The 26,788-nt window shown below is 36.9% G+C and overlaps 1 protein-coding gene across 1 annotated transcript in view; it reads right to left on the bottom strand.

Annotated features, from left to right (window-relative positions):
* Window positions 1-7,283: 7,283 nt before the first annotated feature.
* Window positions 7,284-26,788, bottom strand: part of NSUN3 (NOP2/Sun RNA methyltransferase 3) — a 58,977-nt gene continuing 39,472 nt past the window's right edge. The window contains exon 6 of the mRNA XM_008704388.2: window positions 7,284-9,058. Coding sequence (XP_008702610.2) covers window positions 8,788-9,058 — 271 coding nt within the window. The 3' untranslated portion in view covers window positions 7,284-8,787. The remainder of the gene's footprint in view (window positions 9,059-26,788) is intronic.

Genomic DNA, 26,788 nt, shown 5'->3' with positions numbered 1-26,788 from the left:
GCTTCCTGCTCAGTGGGGAACCTGCTTCTCCCTCTCCTTCTCTCTGTCTTTGTTTCTCTCTCAAATAAATAAATAAATAAATCTTAAAAAAAAAAAAAAAAAAGTAGCCACCTGTAAGCCTAGAAAAGAGTCCTCGGAAAGAAACTACCTTGGGGCACCTGGCTGGCTCAGGAAGTAGAGTGTGCAACTCTTGATCTTGGGGTTGTGAGTTTGAGTCCCACTTTGGGTTTAGAGATTACTTAAACATAAAATCTTAAAAGAAAAAAATAGAATGTAGGCATACTCTGTATTATCTGAATGGTCACAATAAGATTCTAGTGCTTAAGGTAGTTCTGTTATTAAGTTAAAATTAAGCAGTACTGTTTTAATATCTGTGACATAACTTAAGAACCCTAGGGGCGCCTGGGTGGTGCAGTCGTTAAGCATCTGCCTTCGGCTCAGGGCGTGATCCCAGCGTTCTGGGATCGAGCCCCACATCAGGCTCCTCCGCTGGGAGCCTGCTTCTTCCTCTTCCACTCCCCCTGCTTGTGTTCCCTCTCTCACTGGCTGTCTCTGTCAAATAAATAAATAAAATCTTAAAAAAAAAAAAAAAAAGAACCCTGAAGGTGTTCTTAATATATAAATTCTGTATTCATTAAAAGTTGGAGACAAACGGCATCATAGAACACACAAAAATAAGGTTTTTCTTTAGTACAAATAGAGAAAATTGGTGGAAGAAATTAATTGTTGCATGATAGCCAAGATAGGCTGAACTCCAAAGCCCCTACACCTTAACAGTTAATACCACACTCAGATTTCAAGTGACGAAACTATTTCAACAGAACAGTATGCTATGTTTAATAATTAATGTTATTTGTTTCAACTCCATTTTTCAACTGTTTAAATCTTTATAGGGTTTGTGGATTTTAGAGTTGTGTAAAACAATTTGTATACAGAATTTTATATACTGTTCTATTTTTCTACGATTTTTACTTATTTACTTGAGAGAGAGAGAGCTTGCACAATTGAGGGGAAGGGCAGAGGGAGATGGAGAAGCAGACCTCCCGCCCCCCCCCCAGATGAGCAGGGAGCCCAATGTGGGGCTCGATCCTAAAACCCTGAGATGATGACCTGAGCTGATAGCAGACAATTAATTGAGCCATCCAGGTGCCCCTATACACTGTTCTATTTTAAAATAAATAAGAAAACATTTTAGCCTCAGAAAATATTTTTGCTCTTTAAAAAGGGGGCTCTCATTATGAAAGTTTGAGATACATTAGAGTGAAAAATGTCATGTTTTGGTTTTCTACAAAAAAGAAATAGAAACAACCAGGCTTTCTGGCATCTTGGCTTTACAGAAATGCCAGTTTAGCAAAATGAATGTAACTGCCAAGAATATGAACTAACATGGACAGTCGTCCTCTTCAACCAGGCTCTCCTTCTCCTGTCTGCTTCTCCTTTGTCAGATGCTTTGCCTACTCAGAACTTACTCTTCCTTTTATCAACTCCTCTTAGACTATTTTGGTTCACTACCATCTAATTTCTCTCTTGACTTTAGTACACAATATTAGCCCTTTACCTCAATCTCAGTTTCAGGTCAGAGAACTTTATAAAAGAGAAGAAACTGGACTAAATAAAATAACAAGTATGTAAATACTTAGAACAATGCCTGCAATATTGTAATGGCTCAAAACATACTCACTTCCCTTAGAGATAATCTATTTTACTTTAAAAATTAGGCAACCAAGATTTAGAAAGTTAGAGACCTATTTAATGTTACAGATAAAGTTAAAGGTAGAAGTAGCTCTAAATCATACTAAAAAAACCCAACTCTGGAATAACTGGTAAGTTTATAGAGAGTAAGATTTTTCTATAGTTTCTGCAAGTGCCACTTTAATAATCTATTTTTGACTGTCCTTGATGTGCTGAAGTACAATTTCGTTTTCTATTTTAAGACATTCTCATCTGCTGTTCTGCCCTTGGATATTCCTTGTAGGTTTGAAGTATCCTCTAGAAGACAATTATGGATTTATCCACTGGCATTCCAAACTTATTATTGAGCCTATTTCATTTTAAAATTTTCCCACACTGTATGCATGCCTAAGCATGCTCATAATATAGCGGATTCTCTATTTAATTTACATCTCTCAGTCCAATGCACAAGCTTTTGAAAATGATTTGACTATTCTTACAATTCACTATGGAAAAACTCAGTATTGCAGCCTAAAATATGCCTTTATTGTTTTCAGATAAGAGTATAAGAACAAGAATACTATATTCTTAAAAATCTAGATCACTTTGGAAAAAAAAAAAAAAAACAGTTCTCTAGTAGAACTCTAGCTAATTATAGACTGGGGACACTGGCAAGTTATTTAACAGATATCCCAAACAATAAGCTGGGACACTTCATACACTGTGGTATTAGGTTTCTTCAACATGAATATTCAAATTTTGATGAAGTTAATAAGGATGAATTTGTGTGTCTGTGTGTGTGTGTCTGTGTGTCTGTGTGTGTGTGAAAGAGTAAGAAAGAGAGAGATACAGATCTCAAAACAAGAGAACATAGCATGAAATACTAAGGGCTCAGATTTTATCCTATAGGCAACAGGGAGCCATTGAAGAATTTATTTTTTTTTAAGATTTATTTATTAGAGAGAGAGCATGAGCAGGAGTGGCATAGGGAGAGGGGAGAGAGAATCTCAAGCAGACTCCGTGCTGAGCACAGAGCCCGACTTGGGGCTCAATCTCACGACTCTGAGATCACAACCTAAGCCGAAACCAAAGAGTCAGAAGCATAACTGACTGCGTCATCCAGGCAGACCCCCCTCCTTTTTTTAAAGATCACTGAAGAATTTTAAGCAGGGTAATAGGAAGGGATTTTATTGTAGGAACAGAACTTGAGCAGCAATAGAGTGTGGATTGTGAACTGTGAGGCAGGAGGTAGGAAGATGAATTGGGGAGAAAATTCAATAGCCCAGGTGGCCTTAACTAAGGCAACACCAATGGTATTAAGAGAGAACGATAAAATAAGGCAAGACTTGGTTTTTAAAGAGAAAAACCGAAAACGGCTCCCAGGTTTCTAACTTTTAAGGCCAGATAGATGGTGGTGCTTCTAAATAAAATGAAGAGGAGTATGCATGAGGAAAGATTAAGAACATTCACTCTGACAGCCATAATTTTCTCAAGGAACTAGGAGGCAGGAGCCTCTTCTGAGAGAAAAGAGGAGAGTGCTTATATAGGACAGTTGTAGAAAATAGTGGAAGTTTGGAAAAGTCACTAATGGAAATGGAGAAGGAAGCTGGCCAAAGAATAGCCAAAGTTGTTGAGCGGTGTAAAAGTCCTAGGGGAGGCAGGGCAACATGAATCTGTAGCGAAATCAATCTGCACAGGTGTATGAATATGTAGTGACATCAGTCTACACTACTATATGGTTTTCTTTCTTTCCAAACAATGCTCAGCCATCCACGTATGACAGAAGCAGATGTAGGAACTACCAGGCTGATCCAGAGTTGCAATTTTAAGTGTCAGATGCCACAGAATCCAAAAGTATGAGGAGATAAAAGCACTGTCAGAAAAAAAGTATTAAGGCATCAACTATAGGGTTTAGGATAGATAGGGAAAGGAGACCACGAGAGAGGAATGGACAGTCTCAGAGGGAAAAAGGTTTAAAAACTACAAGTGTCAAGGAGATTGGACTGCAGTTTTAATGAGAGAGTAATAAAGCTGAAAGGATACAAGGTACTGAGATTAAATTTTCCTAAGTAGAGAAATTCTAGATCTGTGCTATCCGATATGGTAGCCAATAGCCACAGGTGGCTACTTATATTTAAATTAATTAAAATATAATTTTAGTTCCTCTGTCACACTGGCCACATTTCAAGTGCTCAGTAGCCATGCTTGGCTACTACATTGTCCATATTTCACAAGGCAGATAAAACATTGCCATCAGGTAGAAAGCTCCATTGGAGAGTGTGCCTCTAGCTAACGCCAAGTTCTAGGAAATGCCCAAGAATGTGAGCTACTGAAGATAATGAAGACAAAAGCCATTGAAAGAGAGGCAGTAAAAGAAAGGTAGGGGCGCCTGGGTGGCTCAGTCATTAAGTGTCTGCCTTCGGCTCAGGGTGTAATCCCAGGGTTCACAACTTCTGGTTCACAACCACCTCTTGTGAAACTCCATCAACTTGCTTCACCCAACTCAATACTGTGGGGGTGAGAAAGGAACCTGTTAACTCTGTATGGTCAGGTTAACTAGGTAGTTGAAAATAATCTGTCTATGGGCACAGCTATAGCTTCATATAGACTTTTTAACAGAGATTATCTATGGTAGACTATATGACAAAAGCAGTCTTTTTTTATTGAAGAACACAGGTAGTTTGTATATATCTGCTCTGTTTATCAAACACATTTGCTATAATTTAGGACTTAAACTGAAGTTTTTTTTATAATCAAGTCAAGAAGGATATCTATCTGTGGAAATGTGGTATAGCTAGTTGGCTATTCATGACTATATCATACAGAACAATTTCCAGTAGCATTAGAGCTAATTGCCACCACCATGTCCCCTTTTCCTTTTTCTTAAAAGTTGCAGTTATGAGCTACAAGCCCACACTAATCCATCCCTACTAAAACAGTTCATGAGTCAGCACTGGCTCCTTGGTCTTCTCATTTCTCCACCCCTCACCCCAGTGATTAATGTAATGCCAGGAGGAAAAGGTTTACTGTTTTAGAAAGGTTGTTAACACTTTGTTTGGATGAGTAAATGAATAATCTTTCTCTCTATAACTTAGTAATTATAAGCTGGAATAAGCTCAGTCCCCTTTTCTATCACCAGTGCTAATCCCTCCAAACTTTGTCCATTCTTGTTAATACCTGCAATTGTACTCCTATTTGTTTTTCAGAACTAGGAAGAAACTGGGTCCTGCTTCTTATTTTTCAGTAGGCTATATGCCTTTAGTATCTGTTGATTCTGCTAGGTTGTACAGTTATTTGTGTGTAATAGCCTCTTCCATAGCAATATGCAGCAGAAAATCCCTTTTGACAAGCCATAGCAAGCTTAACTGAGTCTTGACGTATGCCATCAAGTAGCTTCCAGTGAGGCAGAAAGTCCTTCTTCTAAGGTAGCATATGCTTTCACCCAGTTTCAACATGACTATATGATCTCACATAACTAAGGAAATTACTTTCTTCATTTGTGAAAAGTTACAGAAAGGTATGGAGTTAATATTTGATTGAGCTAATTAAATTTTAAAGAGGTATGTGCTTTACCAGACTTTCTTCCTCCTTAGATTTAGTGAAACCTATTTTTTAAAAATCTGAGCATTAAATTACAGGTCAATTTTTAAAATTTTTTTTATTCTATTGTTTAATCATTCCCTAATGAGAATCCCAAGTCAATTCTTGTTAAATTTTCATTTTATTTTAAATGTCACACAGTAAGTGTTAATAGAAACTATAATGTTAAGATAGTATTTCTGATTCTCTCCCATTGACTTTGCAGCCTGACGCCATTCCAAATACTGACATTACTTTTAATGTTTTTAGGACAGATGCTGTTAGGGCTTTCAGCACAAGTAGTAGGTTATCAGGAGACATTAGTTAATTTGTGAACCTTCATCTGAATATCCTTCAGATACCCATGGGATCTGGGTGATATTATAACTTCAATGTCAGGCTGAAAAGTAACATCAGTAATGGGTACCATCCTTACTTACTCCCCAATGCAGCAATAAGGCAAGGAAAAGGAGATTGTAAACCATTGATCTGAACCATATAAATGGTTTGTGCTGTTATATTTGTCCCCAAAGTCAAATTTACCTAACACATAATACAAGTAGTCCCATTCAACTGCATCAAAGGACTTCTTTGCATCTAATAAAACTGTTGCTATTGGTTCCAATTTTCTCTTTGTATTCCAGATGAGTTGCATCAGCCTATGCAGATCATCTGATGCTTATCTTCCAGGTATAAAGCCTTCTTGGATGAGGGCCTATTAGATTTGTGATTACTTTATTTAGTCATATAGCAAGTGTTCTGGTACCTATTATTTTACACCTACTTACATTGTATAAAAGGATATTTTTCACAATACTGCTAAGGGAGTAACATGCAATCTTGAAGATGAGGCTATAAGGATACGTATAATAGGATAAAGGACTATAGGCTGCCTTGATTTCAAACCACAGATAATATCAAATGCTTTAAAAATTCAGTATAAACCATTTAAATGCATTACATTTATTCATAGTCTATTTCTGAAACTAGTAGCTATTCAGTGTGCTGAAGGCAGAGAGAAGTTAATGTGTTGGTAAGCAACCTAAACTTTTATAAAGCTATTTTGAAAGTAACTCAATGCCGCAGAAAGTAATATCAATTACTCCTTGCTTTTCAATTGACATTGCAAGGCTGCTCCAAATTTCTATCCTTCAGTTGAGCATCTGCAAAGAAAAGGAAGGCACAGAGCACCTCCGTGGGAGATTTCTGGGAATTGCAATCACAAGAAGTAGTTTAGAACACACATGGAAATACTGCAGTTTTTTTCCTCCCAAGAGTTGATTAATCCTTCAATGCTCTGTGACTAAAGAACTACTTACAAGTGAAAACCTGAGTAATGGAGAATAAGGGAGGGCCAGCTGGTAATCCTGGGGGTTCCTATAATCTCTATCTTGTGAGACAGTATGGTATAGGGAGAAGGACCTGGTCTTTGGAGCTAGTTTTAATCTTGGCTCCACTCTTTACTTACCAGTGTAGCCTTGGCAAGCTACAAACAGCACTGAGCTAGGGTTTTCTCATTCATAAAAGGTGGTTATAATACTCACATAAGTTGTTTAAAGATCAAAAAGGATAACATATATATAAAAAACTTAATCAAATATTTAATGCTCCATAAATGCCAGCTGTTTCATTATAATTAATGTTAATAATAAAGGTATATATGTATCTATATTTGCATTTTTCAGTAATCATAGGAAGGTCAAATCCAATGGCATATTGAGTATTCAGATTAGGCTTCATGGCAGCATGTTGGAAAAATAATGACATTCAACAAAGTGTACTGTGAAAATTTACTTTGTGATTAACCTACACAGAATAAATGCACTTTTTAACCTACAGTATCTGAAGACAAGGTTTTATTTTTTTTAATTTTTTTAAAGATTTTATTTCTTTGAGAGGAGAGACAGAGATAACAAGCAGGGAGGAGAGGGAGAAGCAGGCTCCCACTGAGCAGGGAGCCCAACATGGGGCTCAATCCCTGGACCCTGGGATCACGACCTGAGCCGAAGGCAGACGCTTAACCCACTGAGCTACTCAGGTGCCCCGTGAAGACAAGGTTTTAAACTGAAAAAACCAACAAATACAAACTTAAATAAATAAGTAAATAAATACATTTTCCATTATCATTAATTTTCTGTATTAATCCAGTATATTTCATTGAGTCCAAGAGATCCAGCTTTTTCTTTCCCAGCTATAAGAAACTGATTATATATGCTTGAAAAAAAGAAGTTCAGGAGAAAAGAGTCTCTAGTTTAAATATGCAGAATATAGTAAACAAATTCAAAAGGATTCAGCTTCAGCAGAATTTTCTATTTCCATAGTCAGTTTATTTTTTTTTTAAGTTAATTTCCAAATAGATATTCTCTGTTGAAGTAAGCTACATAATTTTTCTTAATAGTTGGAAAAGTACCTTTGGACTCCAAGTGAAGCAATTTCTAGAGAAAACACATGATCCAAACCTGAAGCTCAAACCCTAAGTAGATATACTGAAATGTACACAATATTCCCAGGATATATGTAAACGAGGACAGCCACATAGTAAATGGTATTGGGTTTTGGTAATAGTATAATCCACTCTCATTAGGCATCTCCCTCTTGTGCATTAATACGTGACATCATACTCATATAACATTTCATAACGGAGTGAAATAAAAAGCCCCTCCAGATTGCAACTGTAAGATAATCAGATTCTGTAGTGCTCATTATGACTGCAATTATGTAACAAAACTCTCCAAATATAGTTCAGTTATTGCAGTTATTAATCATTCTGGTTTTGTTTCAAGTACTTGCTTTATAGCCTGCTGGATAGACTCCATTATTCTACAAGCTGAATGTCGAAAGTCAAACTTGTGCATGTGAATCTGCTGTTCTAACAGCCTTTCAACATAATTTACCCTTTCAATTTGTATTTGTGAATACAAAAAAAAGTGGAGAAATAAAGCTGGTGTCAATAGAGTCACTGACCTTTGCAGTAAACAGAAGATAGTCCTTAGTGGAAAACAACGTGGCAAATAAGAAATCTATTTTCTAGAACTAGAAATAGTGCCGCTTAAGAAGTTAGTCTCAGAATACTAATCAGTTCTTATGGAAAAAGGTGGGGGGGGGGGAATTCTGAAAGAATCTGTATATTTGATAAGGAGAAAAATTATAAAAGGACAGCCGAACGTGCATTTTTAAAGATTCAAAGCACCAACATCATGGATAGAATGTATTCCTAAACATAAAACATATGCATAAAACTATATATTCTGATTAATTTAACTACAAAATGCCAACTAAGAGACAGCAGATTTATTATACAGAACAAACACCATCTGCAACACCTGAAACCAGTGCTATAGATATATTTCCAGGAGAAAAATACTACTGGAAAATTCTCAAGCCTATATTCTGAGATGCCAAGTATTAAATAAATAGGATTCCAAACAGACTCAGGGAAAATGACTCCATCATTATGTAAATGTTAACACCTAGAGAACCCAGAAAAATAAATATAATAATACACTGACATGGCTTACAAAATGCATATCACCAAATTCATGTAGTCCATGATTTCTTCAATTTGGCTACATACATTGGGCCCCAGGCTTTGCCCTTATCTGGAATCACCAAGAGTCCACATTCCTGGCCAGTGGGAGCAAATGTGAAGTCTTGGGAGCAAGTCCTTGCCATTTCCTTAATGTCCACAGGCATGATGTTCGTGTAGGAGTTTAAAATTTCACAGATGACATCTTGATTTTCTGCCTTGGAAAGTGTGCATGTAGAGTACACTAGTAACCCGCCAGGGCGTAAGGCCTTAATTGCAGACCTGTGTGTAATCAGGAAAATGGAGAAGTTTGGTTAGATGCAGGAAAAGGAAACTATGAGGTCAGAGGACAAGGAAGCTTACAATTGAAACTAACCTTACCATGACTTAGGCTGCAAAAACTCTGGATGTTTACTAGCCTTACAACTCTTTCTTCCTAATGTGTCCCCGGATGACTCCAAAAATGATAATCAGATCAATCAACATGGGAAAAACAGAGAATGTGTTTGGCTGATTCTTTGTTTTTTAAGGATAGTAGGATGGGGGTAGAACATGATTAATGGGTTTGTCTTTGAATATACCGAGTGGTGCTAATGAGTAGGTGGGAAGAAAACATCTGAACTTCGAGAAAGGAGTTAGGATTCAGTGATAGCTTAAGTCATGGGAGTAAATAGGATTTCCCCAGAAAAGAGCAAGAAAGTAAGTGGACTAGACACAGACACTAAGAGAATACCTATATTTAAAGGGAGACAAAACTCAGAAAGGAAATAACGAAGGCTTCACCTGATGACCGTGTAGCTTCGGGAAAAGATGGAAAGAAAGGTGTTTTTGTTTGTCTGTTTTGGCTCGGTTTTTTGTATTTTTTTTTAGGGGAAGACTTGAACATATTTGTAAATGCAGATCCAGGAGAAGAACAGACCTATGGCTACAGACAGCAAATGGAGGAGTTAGCTTCAGAAAGAAGAGGTTCCAGCACTTCATCTGAAACAACATGGGAGCATGAATAGGGAACCAAGATGTTTTAAGGTAAATAAAAGTTCAAGATAGAAAGAAAGCCTTGATAATAAGAGTGCAGTGGGAGACAAGGTAATCTACCGAGAGAGAAAACTAGAAAAGTTTTAGTCCTGCTGCTGTGGTGATAACCCCTGAGTAATTACTACTCAAGGTTTTTTGGTTTGTCTGTTTGTATGTTTTTTAAGAATCATGTTCTAAAACCTCCACTGGATTTCAGTATACAGACAGCCCCATGTATTTTAACAACCTAGAGCACATGCCAATAACGGAGATTTATAATGAAGATACACATCATCAAAATAAGTTCACATTTTATTCCCTATGTTCAATTATTAAAGGACTGAAGAGTCCTAATTCAAGACAAACTGATCACAAAGTTTTCCTTCCTCAAAGATCCTTAGACATCTTGAAACATAAAGTGAAAAATATATACATGTATTTTTTAAGTACTAACTCAAAACAATAAAGTAAATAGGATAGAATTATTAACTAATAACAGATTTCAACCCATTTCTGAAAGATGATATGCAGACGGAGGAGCAGCAACAGCATCAAGAAAGTAGAGAGAGCCTCTCATGGTGAGGACAACAGCCACAGAGGACGTAACTTGACCTGGGGAACTACAGAGGAGTTTGGGAACTGGAAATGCCAGATACAATGTGATGGGAGTAAAAAGTGAAAACAAGGATATTAATTCAGAGCATATGTAAGAAACCATGGATTCCATACTACCATATATGGCAAGTCAGGTAGTCAGGTAAAAAGTCTGGAAGGTTTTTATCTAAGAAAGTTGAATAAATTATTTGGGGAGACCTAAGTCAGCCACTGTCATTATTTGCCCCCCGAAACCAAAGTCCTCCGCATTCTACCTTGAAGGGAGCCATGAGATTAAGTGCCAGCTCATCACAAAGTGACATCACTAGGCACAAACTTCCACCCCCAAAATAAATCTCCTAGTGTTTTATTGTCCCATTAAATAAAAATGTACAACCAAGGATTGCCAGATAATTTGGGGCGAGAAATGCTTAAGCAATGTGTAAGAGTAAGAACAAAATACACAAAAAAATGGCCTACGAAGAAACAGAAAATTCAGAAAACAAGAGACATAATAAGACCTACTAAATGCAAAAAGATCAGCAAAGATATAGCACCCATAAAACAATAACAGAATGCCATGGAACAGGACCAAGAAAAGGGCTCATACGAGTTAAATATATGTTTAAAAAAATAAATAATATTTTGTAGAAGTGTTTAGAAGTTAAGGTTGAAGAAATTGTCCAAAAAAGTAGAAAAACAGATTGACTAAAAATGAGACACGTAAGATCAATCAAGTAGGTCCAAATTTCAATTAACATGAGTACAGGAAAGGTAATATAGAGGACTGGAACTGGGGGGACACTAAATCAATGAAATAATACGAGAATTTTCCAGGGATAAAAGGAGTGTCCCAGATGAAAGAATTCATCAAGAGGCTAGAACACTCTTTATTATCTATTGAGCATCTATTATGTTGCTGGGCATTGTTCTAAATGTTAGGTATATATTAAAATAGAACAACAACAACAAAAAACTCCTTGCCTACATGAAGCTAACATTCTGGCTGGGGGAGACAGAATATAAAAAAAATAATAATATTGGGGCGCCTGGGTGGCACAGCGGTTAAGCGTCTGCCTTCGGCTCAGGGCGTGATCCCGGCGTTCTGGGATCGAGCCCCACATCAGGCTCCTCCGCTATGAGCCTGCTTCTTCCTCTCCCACTCCCCCTGCTTGTGTTCCCTCTCTCGCTGGCTGTCTCTCTCTGTCTAATAAATAAATAAAATCTTTAAAAATAATAATAATAATAATAATATTGACAGTAAGTTGTCATGAGCTAAATTGTGTCCTCCTCCCCTCCCTGAATTCATTTGCTGAATCCTAACCTTCAGTACTTCAGAATCTGATGGTATTTGGAAAATAGGATCTTTAAAGAGGTATTAAGTTAAAATGAAGTGGGCCCTACTCTAATATAACTGGTGTCTTGTAAAAAGGGGAATTTTGGACACACAGTTACAGAGGGAAGACCGTATGAAAACACAGGGAGACGACAGGTATCTACCAGCCAACCAGAGGCCTGAAGAAATCAACCCTGGGAACCTTGGTATCAGACTTCTAACCTCCAGAACTGTGAGAAAATAAACTTCTGTGATTTAAGACACTCAGTCTCTGGCAATTTAATACAAAGTATATACACACCAAAAGACAACTTGTGTGTATGTGTAAACATATACATATACACACATAAACATATATATACATATACATATATATATATATATATATGCACACACACACATTTATGTATGTATGTGTGTGTGTATTTTTTCCTCACCAGACAATCCTCCTTCCAATTCTCTGAAAACACTGACTGCACGTCCAACAATTTAACTCAATTCTAACACTATTCACCTGGAGCTAGCATCAAATCCTACAGGTTAAGGGCTAAGCCCTACAAGGCTGCCTTTCAGAAGTCTATTGGAAGTTTAGGCCTCTGGTACTTCCGACTGAACTGCCATAAATTAAGGGTTCCCACAACCCCTGTCCTTGGGTTCAACAATTTGCTAGAACGGCTCTCAGAATTCAGGAAAAGAGTTTACTTACTAGATTACTGATTTATTATAAAAAGATACAATTCAGGAAAAGCCAGATGGAATGCATAGAACAAAGTATGGGAAAAGAGGTGCAGACTTGCTGTACCCTTTCCAGGCATGCCACCCTCCCAGCACCTCCTCACCAACCTGGAAGGCCCCCAAATCCCTTCAGTTAGGGTTTTTTATGGAGGCTTCATTAAGTAGACATAACTGATTAAAACATTAGCCATTGGTGATTTAACTCATTCTCTCTGAAGGGGGAGGCAGAGGAGAGGGGTGCTGAAATCTCCAACCCTCTAATCACATGGTTGGTTCCCCTGACATCCTTAGAGGCTTTCCAAAAGCCACCTCATTAACATATACTAAGATGTGGTTGAGAAGTTTCTTATCAGTAACAAACGTTGCTCTTTTCATATTAACAAAAAGCAAATATTATAATAAAAGATGTTCCTATCCCTCTTATCACTTAGGAAATTACAAGGGCTTTAGGAGCTCTAGCCCGTATCCAGCAAAAAGACCAAATATATCTTTACAACATCACAGTTTACATATATATATATTTTTTTGCTTAGTGATAGATTTATGAAGAAAATTAAATCAAGATAACAGGATTAGACGAGCTTGGATGGTGGGGGGGGGGGCAGAGAGTCAGATTACAATATTACATGGGGTAGTTAGAATAGGATGACATTTGAACAAAGACCTGAGGAAGTAAGGAAGTGGCCATGCAGATATCTGAGGGAAGAGCATTTCACACAAAAGGAATAGCCAGTGCAATGACCCTGAAGCATGTTCAAGGAAAGAAGAGCCAGCGTGGTTGGAGCAAGGTGGGGGGGGGGCAGAATGAGATAAGATCAGAGACCCATAAGGAAGGGGTGTAGAAGGTCTTATATTAACACCGTAAGCACTTCAATCTTATAATGAATGAAAAACATCCATACTTAGATGCATTATTATTAACTTTAAAATTTCAAGAACAAAAGATGCTAAATGCCCTCGGAAAGAAAAATGGGTCACCAATAAAGCTCCAGGGAACAGACTGGGATCAATGGCATAGCTCACTAGAAATTCTGGAAAAAAAGCAATTTAAAGTGGATGCTATTTACTGCCAAACTGTCAAATAAATATATAGGAGAAATACAGAAATGTTCAGATATCTGATGACTCAGAAATGTTACCTCTAGCAAAATGAGGAGGTAAATCAAGAAAGGGGAGAAATGTGATACTGAATGTAGTCAATGTAACATAGGAAAGCAGTGGAGGAAGGGAAATCCCAGAATGATAACTACTCAGAAGCCCCAGAGATAACTACTCCAGATTAGAATGAGAGGGATATCTTTAGAAGGAAGTGAGAAGGGATACAAGAGATGAAATGCCTGAAAAGTGAGAAAACCTTGAAGATTTGGCATATGCAACTGGGCTGGGGCTGGGGGAAGGGAGAAAAAGAGGAGAAAGAGATTTTCCCATCAAATTTGACTGTAGGAACACTGTCCTTTCAGCACTTGATCGTAACACTGAACCAAAAGGAAATGCAATTCTAAAGTATCAGTTCATTCTGCAGTGAACAATATTTACAGAATTAAACAATATATACGGATTATTGGTCTTCAATGTTCAGAATCATTCCATAGACTGATCTTAGTAATGCTTCAGAACAGATCTGTACATCTCAGAAAGAATACTGTGGACCGGACAGTAAAGGTGCTGTTGTAAGCCACCATGAAGTGGGGAGGGAGAAATGAAAGGCAGGGTGGGACTGCAAACATTCTTATATCACAAAAAGAGAAACCAAGAGATACTGGCCTCATTATTTCAAAAAAGAATAAAGTTGGAAGTGTGTTCAGAGACCCATTCCACTACTAACAGAATAAGAAGGTAAATCTAAGCATGCAGTGCTAAGTTTCTGAACCGAATGAGGGAGAAACTGAGGATAGGGTAAGAACTCAGGGTGCAAGTGGGGTGAGGAGGTAAGGGAGGCACAGATGAGAGAAGCCCTAGCAAGAAGTCAGTAGTCAATGTCTAAAGTTGATAAATTAAAAAATAAAGGATAAACATACTAGTTAGAAGTTTGGGAGTAACATGCAGAATAGGTAAAGAACAGAAATAATCAGAAGTGGTTGCCTATAAGGAATGAGACTAGGCAAAGAGGGGGGAGTGTAAATCTCTTTTAACTAAAAGTTCGTTTATATTTTCAATTTTTACCCATATGATGTATTTCTTTGATAACACAAATTAAAGGGGAGCTATGACAGTAAGATAAATATCAAAAATGTTCCCACAGACAAAATGTTCCCAGTTAATTTTTGGTTTTGTTTTTTTACTCTTAAGGGATTAACTCTCTAGAAAAGTTATTCCCTCAGGTTCCAGATAACTAAAATTTTATGGTATTCAGAATTTCTAGTCTTTTCATGTATTCATTCATTGTAAAAAATATTTGGGGAAGTGCCTACTACTGAATGCCAACTTAACCTTCAGTGTTTGCTGGAAGTCTCTAAAAAATTTTTTTAATATGTATCTTACTTTTCACTGTCCCCTAAATATTCCCCCACAAAAACAAAAAAGGCTCCTATCTAGACACCAGAGATATGAACCATTCATGGGTTCACATTTGTGAAGAGCCTATGGTAGGAAAAATAATGCCCCCCCAAAGTTGGCCATATCCTGATCCCCAATACCTTTGAACATGTCACATTACATGGCAAAAGGATATTTAAAGATGTGATTAAATTAAGGAACTTGAGATAGGAACACTAAATTGGATTATCTGAGTTTGCCCAATGTAATCCCAAAGATCCTTACACATCGAAAAGGGAGGCAGGAGAGCAGAGAAAGAGGTGATGACTGAAGCTAAGGCAGGAGTGACAGGATTGCTGGTCAAAGACCAAAGCCAAGGAATGTGAGCAGTTTCTGGAAACCAGTAAAGGTAAGGAAACAATTCTCCACCATAGTCCCTTTGGGCTGCTATAACAAAAATACCATAGACTGGGTGGCTTAAATAATAAACATTTATTTCTCACAGGTCTGAAGGCTGGAAAGTCCAAGATCAAGGTACCAGCAGGTTTCCTGTCTGGTGAGGACCTGCTTCCTGGCTCACTGATGGCCCTTGGGTCCTCACACGGCAGAAGGCGTGAGGGCGCTCTCCCGGGTCTCTTTTATAAGGGCACTGATCCCATTCATAAGGGCTCCACCCTCATAATCTAATCACCCTCCAAAGGCCTACCACCTAAAACCATCACCTTTACAATTAGGATTTTTACATATAAATTTTGGGAGGATACAAATATCCAGTCTATAGTACTCACCTAGAGCATCTGGAAGGAACTGCAGCTCGGCCAGGGCCTTGATTTTGAACTTAGAACCTCCAGAAGTGTAAGATAATAAACCTGTGTTACTTTAAGCCACTAACTTTGTTGTAATTTGTTATAGCAACAATAAGAAATTAATACACACCTGGTGATGGCTTTTTTTTTTTTTAACAGCTAACATACTAAGCATCAGAAGATTTTGCTGAAATTGTTTAAGTTAAAATTACACTCATTTTGGATCATTTTCTAACTATAGCAATGGATATAAGAATTCCTTTAAAAAACTTAGATTACTGTGTAGGGGATGTACGCAGTTTGAATACAGCTTTTTAAAATCCCCGCTAAAAGTACTTATTTTGCTCCTACTGCCACAATTAGCAAAGCCAATAATCAAATAAGTATGATTCTTTCTTATTACATTTATACAAAAGTACACAGAAGCCTCATCATTCACAAACAATATGTTCCTGGCTTGATGGAAATTTAAATTAATTTCTGCAATGTTGGCAATGTTGGCTAATTCTCCTGGTTTGTTTTCATTCCAACATTCATAATTTATATTTCTAAAATTAGGTTGGTATAACTTAACTGGTCACATTAATTTCTAAACAAGAAAATTGTGTGTGGCAACACAAATGCTTTTTTACAAACTGGGTTAATCTCAACACCCTAGTGCAAAATGTTAGGGATTCCTGTCAAATGGCTGTTGTTTGGCTGCTGATGATTGTTGTTTAAACACCATTTTTTGTCCTTTTGCTTGTAGTAGTTATAGATTTCAAAAATACCATAACTTTGTATTCACATATCAAAGAAAACAGGCATGTGAAGAAAACTCACTCCCAGGGTTCAAATAGCTGAGAATTATTAGAAAGTATAAAGATACCTTTATAATTAGCATTTACTAACACATACAATAAGTTTCTTCACTTTTGACACAAAGGCAATAGGTACTAAATTTTAGTTAAGGCTAGAGTATTTAACAACTCTATAGATAAGTTCAATGATTTAAAAACCAATACTTCTGGTATTGGCATTCCAATAAATTAAAAGATAATTTAGTATGTGTTTTATAATATACTAAGTGAAGGGGCGCCTGGGTGGCTCAGTTCTTAGGCGTCTGCCTTCGGCTCAGGGCGTGATCCCGGCGTTATGGTATCAGCCCCATATCGGGCTCCTCCACTGGGAGCCTGCTTCTTCCTCTCCCACTCCCCCTGCTTGTGTTCCCTCTCTCGCTGGCTGTCTCTCTCTCTGTCAAATAAATAAATAAAATCTTAAAATATATATATATATATATATATAAAATATACTAAGTGAAAATTAACACATTTCTAAAATATAAGTATGCAAATATATACTACTTTGCCTACTATACAGTAGAGTCTAAGATAAATCATCTGCTTCCATAATTTAGGCATACTTTGAAACAGTCCCTAAGAACCAAGTAATTATTATTTCACCCAAATCATAAGAAGACTATATATATATTCTTAGAACAGTTAGGAGGGTGTGAGAAGGGTGTGATGCTTCAGGACAGAAATGATTACAATCAGAATAGAAGAAAGATACTGCTTAGTAGATCTTAACAAGCCCAGTAAGAAATTTAAAATTCTGGAGAGGGAAAAAAAAACATTTAGAAGTCAGAGAGACCTGAATAATACAAGTAAAGTGGCAAAGTTGTGGTCACAACCATATAAAAATGTAAGTCAGGATTAGAGAAGAAAAATAAGACGTGTTGGATCTGAGGTCTGGTAGAAGGCAAAAAGGGTTCTCTCTATACTTATGTAAATTTCTATACCATGCAAAATCCTTTTTTTTTTTTTTTTAATAATAGGAAAGAAAACTAAACAACCAAGCAACATCCATTTTGGCATAATGGTGTCCTCTGCTAACTTTCTCCAAATGAGCTGTGGCCCCTTGGCTTCTCGATGGCCATAAACTTTATAGTTTAACAAGAACCTGAGTAATAGGATATTTTTCACCTACAATATAACACTAACTATACTACATGAAATTAAAACAAACCAATTTGTATTAAGACTGGCATTATTTCCCATCGAATTATAACAGGTGCGAGAGAGATGGTCAACAGAGCTTTCTAATCATACTTGCCAGCAGAAGTCAGAAAAAGATGTCACAACTAACTACAACAGATGGAGCAAAAGTATTATTTTGATCAGATTAGGTGGAAGGCTAACCTAATACTTTAATTGAAATAGAAACTAGTAGACATTATTTTGTGTTTTATATATTATTGAATACACAATGGCTAACTATAATGCAGAACCAGGAGAAGTACTTCCAAAGGAAGCAGATTTACCACATCATACAATACCTCTATCAATAACTGAAACATATGTTCCCCTCCGAAACCCCCTACCTAAGTCATGATCAGGCTTAACCCTACTTTAAATTTGAAATAGGATTCTATCTCACAACACTGCTGTAGGAAATAAAGCTGGTGTTGATTAATAGTACAGCATAAAATAAAATAAAGTGGGAAATGGTTTTACCTCAAGTATCCCTAATAGAAAAAGAATGATGACTTTCTTTGCCACAGAACTAGATAGCCTGTTGCTTTACGGCAGGTATTGGCTATACAAATTTCTCCAAATCTTTGGTTGTCTTTCAGCATATTATGGAATAGGCTGAAATGTATTTTGTGCTTGAGCCACCTATTAATGAAGCAGCTAAAAACAAAACATATTCTAAAAAAAAGAAATCATTAAATACAATAAAATGTTAAATTAAATTTTCCCATTTACAAACAGAAAACCTTGGTTGATTTCTGGCAGCTCACAGAGTAGATCTGAATGATACTTCAGGTCTACTACCACTTACATGCTTTTGTGAAATCCAAAAGCTCTGCAACCTACAGTTTTTTTCCTTAAGTTTGTGGCAGACTCATTTGCCCTCAAAATCTGACCTAAACTGATGTGCAGCTATTTATGGTCAAGATTTAGCCCATGTGATATAACTATTCAGAGGTTTTGTTGAAAACACATTAATGTTTGATGACAGGGTGCTGCCTCAGACCCTACTGGGAGAAGGGGGTGACATATTATACCAAATAGCTATATTTCATTACCTTTTTAAAGTCCAAAAAAATCAGAATTCTGAAACATATCTAGCCTCAAACATTTTGAATAAGATTTTGGACTGGTATTTTAGATTCAAATGAGTTACAATGCAAAGTTTCATAAAATATATTGTCTTATTATCTACATGATAAACTAGCCACATAGTTAACTGATAAAAGCCTAATTTAATTACTTTTAAAAGTAAACCATTTAAATCTTAACTTTATTTATTTATTTTTTTAAAAAGATTTTATTTATTTATTAGGCAGAGAGACAGCCAGCGAGAGAGGGAACACAAGCAGGGGGTGGGAGAGGAAGAAGCAAGCTCCCAAGGGAGGAGCCTGATGTAGGGCTCGATCCCAGAATGCCAGGATCACGCCCTGAGCCAAAGGCAGAAGCTTAACAACTGCGCTACCCAGGTGCCCCTAAATCTTAACTTTAAAAAGCACCAGCTAGGTAAATCTGCAGTCTATATGCAGGAATCCATCAGTGTTTTCCTATTCCAATCCAGAGTAAGCAAAAATCTGGATTGTTTTGTGTTCTCTCAATATACCAAGGATTCCTACTTCCCCCAAAAAAGTGTTTTGATTTGTATGTTTGTATTTTTAATTTTGTTTATTTATTTATTTTGTATTTTTTAAAGAACATTTTGTACAATCAATAATAAAGCCCTTTTTTTCAGGAGTGTATTCTGTCATTTTGTTCAGTGCTTTTCCCTGAATTTCTCCACCCTTGAAAGACCTGCTCAAAGAAAAACAGAGAATTAAGCCCCAGGAGCCATTTAAGGTACTGGCTTAGAAATATGAGAGTAGATGCTGGCATTCCCGGCACAAGAAGGGAGACCACCTTTACATTTCCAGCCTGGTCCACAGTTTTCCAACTATCAAGAAGTAAAGTATAATGGTCGAGGGGAAAAAAAAAATGATTATCCGGCCTTAATACCTTGAAGAATAAAAAGGTATTATTACCTTAATGAAAACAAGTTAAAAAACTAAAAAAAGAAAAGGGGAAAAAAAAAAACCCAAAACAGAAAACAAACTAAAACATCTTAGAACCCTGGCAGCTATCAAGGTTCCAAAGTAAAGGTATTTCAAACTTAACCAAAATTGAAAACATGTTGCAGGGCGTCCTGTTATTCCTAAGGTCTGAATCTCAGAAAATGTTATTTAAACAGCTATTAAAACAACCTAACACATTTTTAAAATATAAATCCCATTTTTCTGGTCTATTCTTTTGGTCCTTGATTAGAAATTTGGCATTCTGTTAGGAGGGTCAGTATTAATTAGATCACTAAATTTAACTGTTTTCTGCATTTAAAAAGACTGAACCAAACTGCAGAAGAAAACAATCAGCACAGCAATAGTGCCATCTTTTGACCAAAACAGAAAGTGATTCTTTCCGCCTTCACTTCCTCATGATTTACTATCAGGAAGGAGATAAACAACATCTTTTTACGTCTTCCTTGCAACATGTTTGAAGTTATAGTCACTGTCCCGCCTACAACAACTTCTGGTGGAGAAGTAAAGCAATCATAGGTGTCTATACTTTTCAAAAATTAAGATTACAGCTAAACATTACTGTGATTAATATATTTATTCTCCATCTTTCCTCAAGTCCCTTCTATCAACATTAAAGTATTAAGGCAATAGCTACCTTTTCTCCAGATGTAAATATGGGGAAGCAATCAAGTGAAATAGACTTAAGGATTCCTTTATTGACACAATATTCTCAATTTGTTCCCTTCATTTAGAAACTCTAGTATTAAACGTTTTTTAAAAAACCGGTAAGACTACAGTAACTTTAAAAATTTTAAATGGGCATAAGAGCATCAATCCTGCAATTGTTCCCCTGTAATCATTTAATATTCAATTAGTATTTCAGAGATTTTATAAAGGCTACTTTATAAAGTTACTTTCAACTTACATAGAAAAGAAGAACATTTATATAATTAATGTGAAAGATGTATGAAAACTACTGGCAGTCTTTGTATCATATTACTACTCAAATGACAAACTAAATCCCAAACTGAAAAGGTTAAATGCTTCCAGAGGACACTGCACACACAGCACATGTTCCTCCAGGAAGAAATTTTTACTTTTTCTTTTGAATAAAACAGAAGATTCCTAAATCAACGGGAATATGGATTTGGTCCAGGAATCAAATGAGATGCAATTCCTATATTAGCCAAGTGAAGGACAAGACATCAGTCTAATTAGTCATGTTACCTTATGTTTATTTAGTACTTAATCTAAAGAGCACCTCACACATGGAGTCTTAATAAAACCTTATGAGGTGCACAGGGTAAATAGTCTGACCCAATTTATCAAATGGAGGGTCACAAAGACTCAGTGACTTACTCAAAGTTGCACAGCTAATTAATGCAGCACAAAGACTGCCACCCTAATCTAATACCAGGAAGAGGACTTGCAAGCTTTACCACTGCTACATACCCTGAAGCAAATGTTACCACTGCTAAAATAAGTATGGAATCTAGGGCAATAAAACAGAGGATGACACATGCGTACATTTTATCATCCTAACTGTCCCAAATATTCACTGAAGGTAAGGAGTAACTATATACTTCCAGGACCTTTAACATAAAGAAACTAAGAATTAATTGGTCTTAGGGTCTCAGGACACTACGAATTAACAGGACTTAATAGGTCTCAGGACGCTATAATCCGAGAATCTTGGCTACCTGCTCCTTTTATAGAACATACAATCTTCACGTATTCAGGTGATATAGCACAGAATGTATGATCAGGTAAATGAAAGCAAATACCTCAGGCTGAGACATAATCTGAACCTCTTAATTACAGACTGACATCTAAATCATAGTTTTAAAGAATTTTAACAAACTACACTAGACTGTTAGAACCTCTAAGTGAGAACCTCCATTAGAATTCCAAATAACTTGGAGTAATTCGGTAATTATTCCAAATTCCTTAACCTTCCTTCAGCTTTAGTTTCCATTAACTTTGAATATGTTTTCCTCAGAAGCTTGTTGATAAAATGAGTACAAAACCAGCCTAAAAGGTTCATTTTCAGCCTTCTTCTAACTATATTATTTGATTCTGTCATTCACCCTCAACCTCAAGAAACATTCTTCCACCCTGTGGCTTCCTGGACGCTACTCTTCCTTTGTTCACACATCCTTCTCTGAAGTTCCCTTTTAGCCTCCTTAACCACCTATCCTCTTCTTCCTATCCATTAAACATCAGTCTTCCCGAGAGTTTTATCCTTTTCTGTTTTGTTTTTTTTTTTTAAGATTTTAAGTAATCTCTCCACCCAGCGTGGAGCTCAAACCTACTCTGAGATCAAGAGTCCTATGCTCTACCAACCGAGCCAGCCAGGTGCCCCATTTATTTTTTTTTTCCCTAAAGTTGGGTGTTTAACATGTTATCTCATTCAATCTTTTTCAATTACATTTTTAGACATTATTATTCCCACTTTGCAGATGAGAAAACCAAGGCAAGAGTTAAGCAACTGCTACAAGGCCACTCAGTAAATATCCAAACCAAGAATCAAATCCAGACAATAGAGCTCTACAGCTCATGCTGTTAACCAAGGTGTTATCCTTGACATTTTCTTTTCCTTCCCACTCCAGAGCCAATCAATCACCAAGTTCTATTAATTCTCCATTGAAATTATCTTGCAAATCTAACCACATGTCCCTATTTCCCTATCATTTACTTCGTTAAGGACTTTGTCATCTAATTCTTGACTATTGTAAAATTTTTCAAATTGGTTTTCTTGCTAAAGGATTTTCTTTAAATCTTCTTTGCATCCTCCAAGGTTATCTGATCAAGGGATTTCCAACTTGTGGCAAACACTTCTAATTGTTCCTCAATACCAGTTCTCATTCCTTCTGTAAGAGTAATGCAGTTTTTAATTGGGTATAGCTAAGGCTAATTTTGCAAACTGCCTTTCACTAAAGGTAGTCATATGACTAAGTCTAACCCATGAGATGTGAGTAGAAGTAATATGAGGTATGTTCTTTTGTTCCTTCCTACTGCTGCAATTCAGGTTAAACAGCAAGAGCTGGAATAGCCACCATGGATAATGGGGTAGAAGAAAGCTGCGGCCTGGATCCCTGACAATTGTGGAGCTGACTGCCAGAACAACCCTGAGAAACCTAGTCAGGCTTTTACTTAAGTCACTATTATTTTGAGTCTATTTCTTTCTGTTATATTAAAAGAAAAATTATTTTCACTTATCCTGAATTTGGCACCAAATGTGGACTTGCTTTAGCAGCATCTAAAATGTAGAACTGGCTTAGGAAGCAGGCAATAGAAGGAATATTCAAACAAATAACTACTGGCTAGAAAGCCAGTGACTATTAATTTTATGTGTCAACTTGACTGGGCCATTGTGCCTAGATATTTGGTTAAACAGTATTCTGGATGTCTCTGTGGTGGTATTTTTGGATAAAATTAAATTTACATCAGTGAACTTTGAGTAAAGCAGAATGCGCTCCATAATATGTTTGGGTCTCATCCAGTCAGTGAGGCTTGAACAGAACAGAAACTGACCTCCCTTGAACAGGAATTCTACCAACTGGTATTATTCAGACTTGAACCACAACATCAAATCTTCTCTGGATCTCCAGTGTGCTCACTCATCCTATAGAGTTTGAATTTGCCAGCCTCCATAATCATGAGCCAGTTGCTTTAAAAAATCCCTCTTTCTGTATATATACACACATCCTATGTTTCTCTGGAGAATCCAGATTAATATAGCAGGTAACCCTTATTATGCCATGGGATAACATTAAATGAAATCATTGTTTATGGTATCTTGGAAGATAGACCACATGCTAAACAAAGCTTATATAACTCTAAGGTGACTAGAAGAAAATCTCAAAATGTTAGTGCATGTTAATGAGAGAAGGATCAGCAAAGATCCTAGGATTTGGAAGAAGAGATGGAAGGAATACAGCTCTGCTAAAGAAGGCTCTGCCTGTGGATTATAATCTAAATCAACAAAGAATTCAATAATTTGGGCCTTGTTAGGGTTGAAAAAGTGAACAGATTCTGTGCCCCAAAGTAAAGCATTGATAAAAAGGTATCCCTGAAGAGGCAGCTCTTACAGAGATAAGACAGTGGCCTCAAGCCTTGCTCAAGCACTTCTAAGTAACATTCTTATCCAGATAGTGGGATTTAGTCCCAAAATAAAGATGTTTCTTTCACACCTCATTCAACAAAATGGAACAAACTTCTGATATACACAATATGAATAAATTTCAAAAATGTTATACTGAGAAAAATTCCAGATAAAAAAAGAACACACACACACACACACAAAGAATACACGTTGTTTGATTATATTTTCATAGTTTGAGAATGGGCAAAGCTAATCTACAGTAAGAAAAGTCAGAACAGTGGTTGCCTTTGGTGAGAGGAGCAAATAGATTCTAAGGAAGCACCAGGAATCTTTCTGGGGTGATAGAAATGTTCTATATTTTGATAGGCTGTGGGTTACAAATGCCTTTGTAACTGTCAAAATTCCCTGAAACACACATATGGCCTAGTGTACACACACGTCATTACAGATCCAGTGGTTCAACTTTTAGGTGGAGTGGGGGATAGCTCCTCCAGCAATCATGGGATCTTCCTTCAGCTTCTCTGAATTCTAGACCACATTCCTATATACCTCCATAATGAAATGCACTAGCAGTTCTGCAGACCACCCACATCATTGAGATCAGATGCTTAGAGGTCATATGAGACCTATACAGGTTCTGCTGATAGAAAGACGTGGTTCCTCTGTCCTTCTGGGTTGTAGCTTGTCTTTGTTCTCCTCCACTTTGTGAGCTGGTTACTAGTCCTGGCTAACTTCAGGTCCCACACCAGAAGTAGGGGCACAGTTATATACGACTTTTATAGATTTTTAAACCAGCTCCCATGATTCAGTAAGAGCTAATTCCTATAAGATCCTTTACATCACTTACAGAGATTCTTCTCTGACTAAACCCTGTCAGTAATACCTCTGCTCCTTGTAGAATGAGACAATGTGTGTAATTAACTCTCAAGCCAAGGAGTTAAAATTCATTCTTTGCCTCATATTTCTAGATGTTTAGCAAGTTCCAGTGCTTACATAATTATTTTCCAGTTTCCTTTTGATCAAATTTTCACTCATCCTTCTAGACCTACTTCAAAGTTCATATAATCTCCAAAATTTTCACTGACTTCCCATGGAATTCCTTCCTCCTGTTTTTCCCAAGCAATAAATTTTCAGCTCCTTGAAAACATGGTTTATATTACATTCATTTTGCCTTGTTTATATACAGCACAACTAGAAGCTATGTTCTCAAAATATATTTATTAAAGAGTGAATGAATGCTACCTTAATTAAAAGGTAGGTCAAGCAGAGAACTTTTCAGTGTAAAGCAAAAGAAACATATTTCATTGCAACTACACTCAAAAATTCTGAATAGCCAGGTAGCTCCGTCAGTTAAGTCTCCAACTCTTGGTTTCGGCTCAGGTCATGATCTCAGGGTCATGGGACAGAGCCTCACATTGGGCTCCCCGCTCAGTGGGGATTCCACTTGAGATTCTCTCTCTCCCTCTCCTCCTCCCCCCATTCATGCTTTCTCTCTCTAAAATAAATAAATAAAATTTTAAAAATATTCTGAATAGCGAACAGCTCAAGCAACCTACAACTCTCATGTTATAGAACAGACAGAAATGTTAGAGGCAGAGACTTTATCTGGAAAAAAATACTAAAGTTTTTGCCAACAAGTAATTTATAAATATGAGAAACGTTTTTTCCCTTGCTAAAAGTGTTGTAGATAAACTCCTAAAGAAAGTAAAATAATCTGTTAATGAAGGTTACTACATAGCAATTGTGGTCTCAATTCTGATTGAGTGGAATAGTTTGGTTTAACTTTTAGTAGGTGAACTTGGCATTCCACAGGGGAAACCATGGTCACTACTTTAAAACTGAGATATGTGGTACTGTGATCTAGTGATTTATAATAAAATATATCATATATATTTGGTCTTCATTCCTTTTTCTAGCACAGGGCTCCAAAAGCTTTGACATTTCCTAAGAGATGAGAGTAACAAAGGTATCTTTTGTTACACGAATGAGGTGGACTTTTGAACACCAACTAAGGGTGGACACTGGTTTCCAGAGGAACCAACATGTGACCAGAAGGTTAGAACTTTCAGTCTCACCTTCCAAACCTCTAGGAGGCATGAGCAGCTGAAGATTTAAAAATTGCCAATAGCCAACAATTTAATCAAGCATGGCTATATAATAAAGCCACCATAAAAACCCAGAAGGATAGGTCAGAGAGCTTCTGGGTTGGTGAACACGTGCTGAAACTGGGAGAGAGTGACACGCCCACAGAGTGCATGGAGGCTCTGTGGTCTTTCCCATATACCTTGCATTTTTTCCACCTGGATATTCGTCTGTATCCTTTATCATATTCTTTAATAGAATTGGTATATGCAAGTAAATGTTTCTCTGAGTTCTGTGAGCTGCTCTAACAAGTCAAAACCAACAAGTTTAGAGCCCATTGGTTAGAAGCAAGGTGACAAACATGGACTTGTAATTGGCTTCTTAAGTATAGTGAGGGCAGTCTTGCGGGACTGAACTCTTAACCTGTGGGATGTGACACTCCAGGTAGAGAGTGTCAAGAACTGAGTTAAACATAGGACACCCAGCTGGTATCACAGAGAACTACTTGGTGGTGTGTGGGGTGGGGGACTCCCCCCCACACCACCACATTGGAATTGGCACCAGAACCCTTTTAGGCACCAAAAATGCCATTAAGACATATTTAAAAATGAAGGTTATCCCTGACACTTTCTGGTAACATAAGGGATATCTAAAAGAGAAAGTTAGTGTGGAAGGCAGGCAATCTGATTTAAAAGGAAGAAAATAAATCTAGTCCTTAAAATATGTATATATATATATATACATATATATATATACATATATATATACATATATATATATACATATATATATATGCCTAATTTGA

The sequence above is a fragment of the Ursus maritimus genome, unplaced genomic scaffold (assembly GCF_017311325.1).
Source record: "Ursus maritimus isolate PB19 unplaced genomic scaffold, ASM1731132v1 scaffold_4, whole genome shotgun sequence".
Taxonomy (NCBI): Eukaryota; Metazoa; Chordata; class Mammalia; order Carnivora; family Ursidae; genus Ursus; species Ursus maritimus.
Note: the sequence above shows the minus strand (reverse complement) of the source record. Positions and strands in the feature narration are given on the sequence as shown.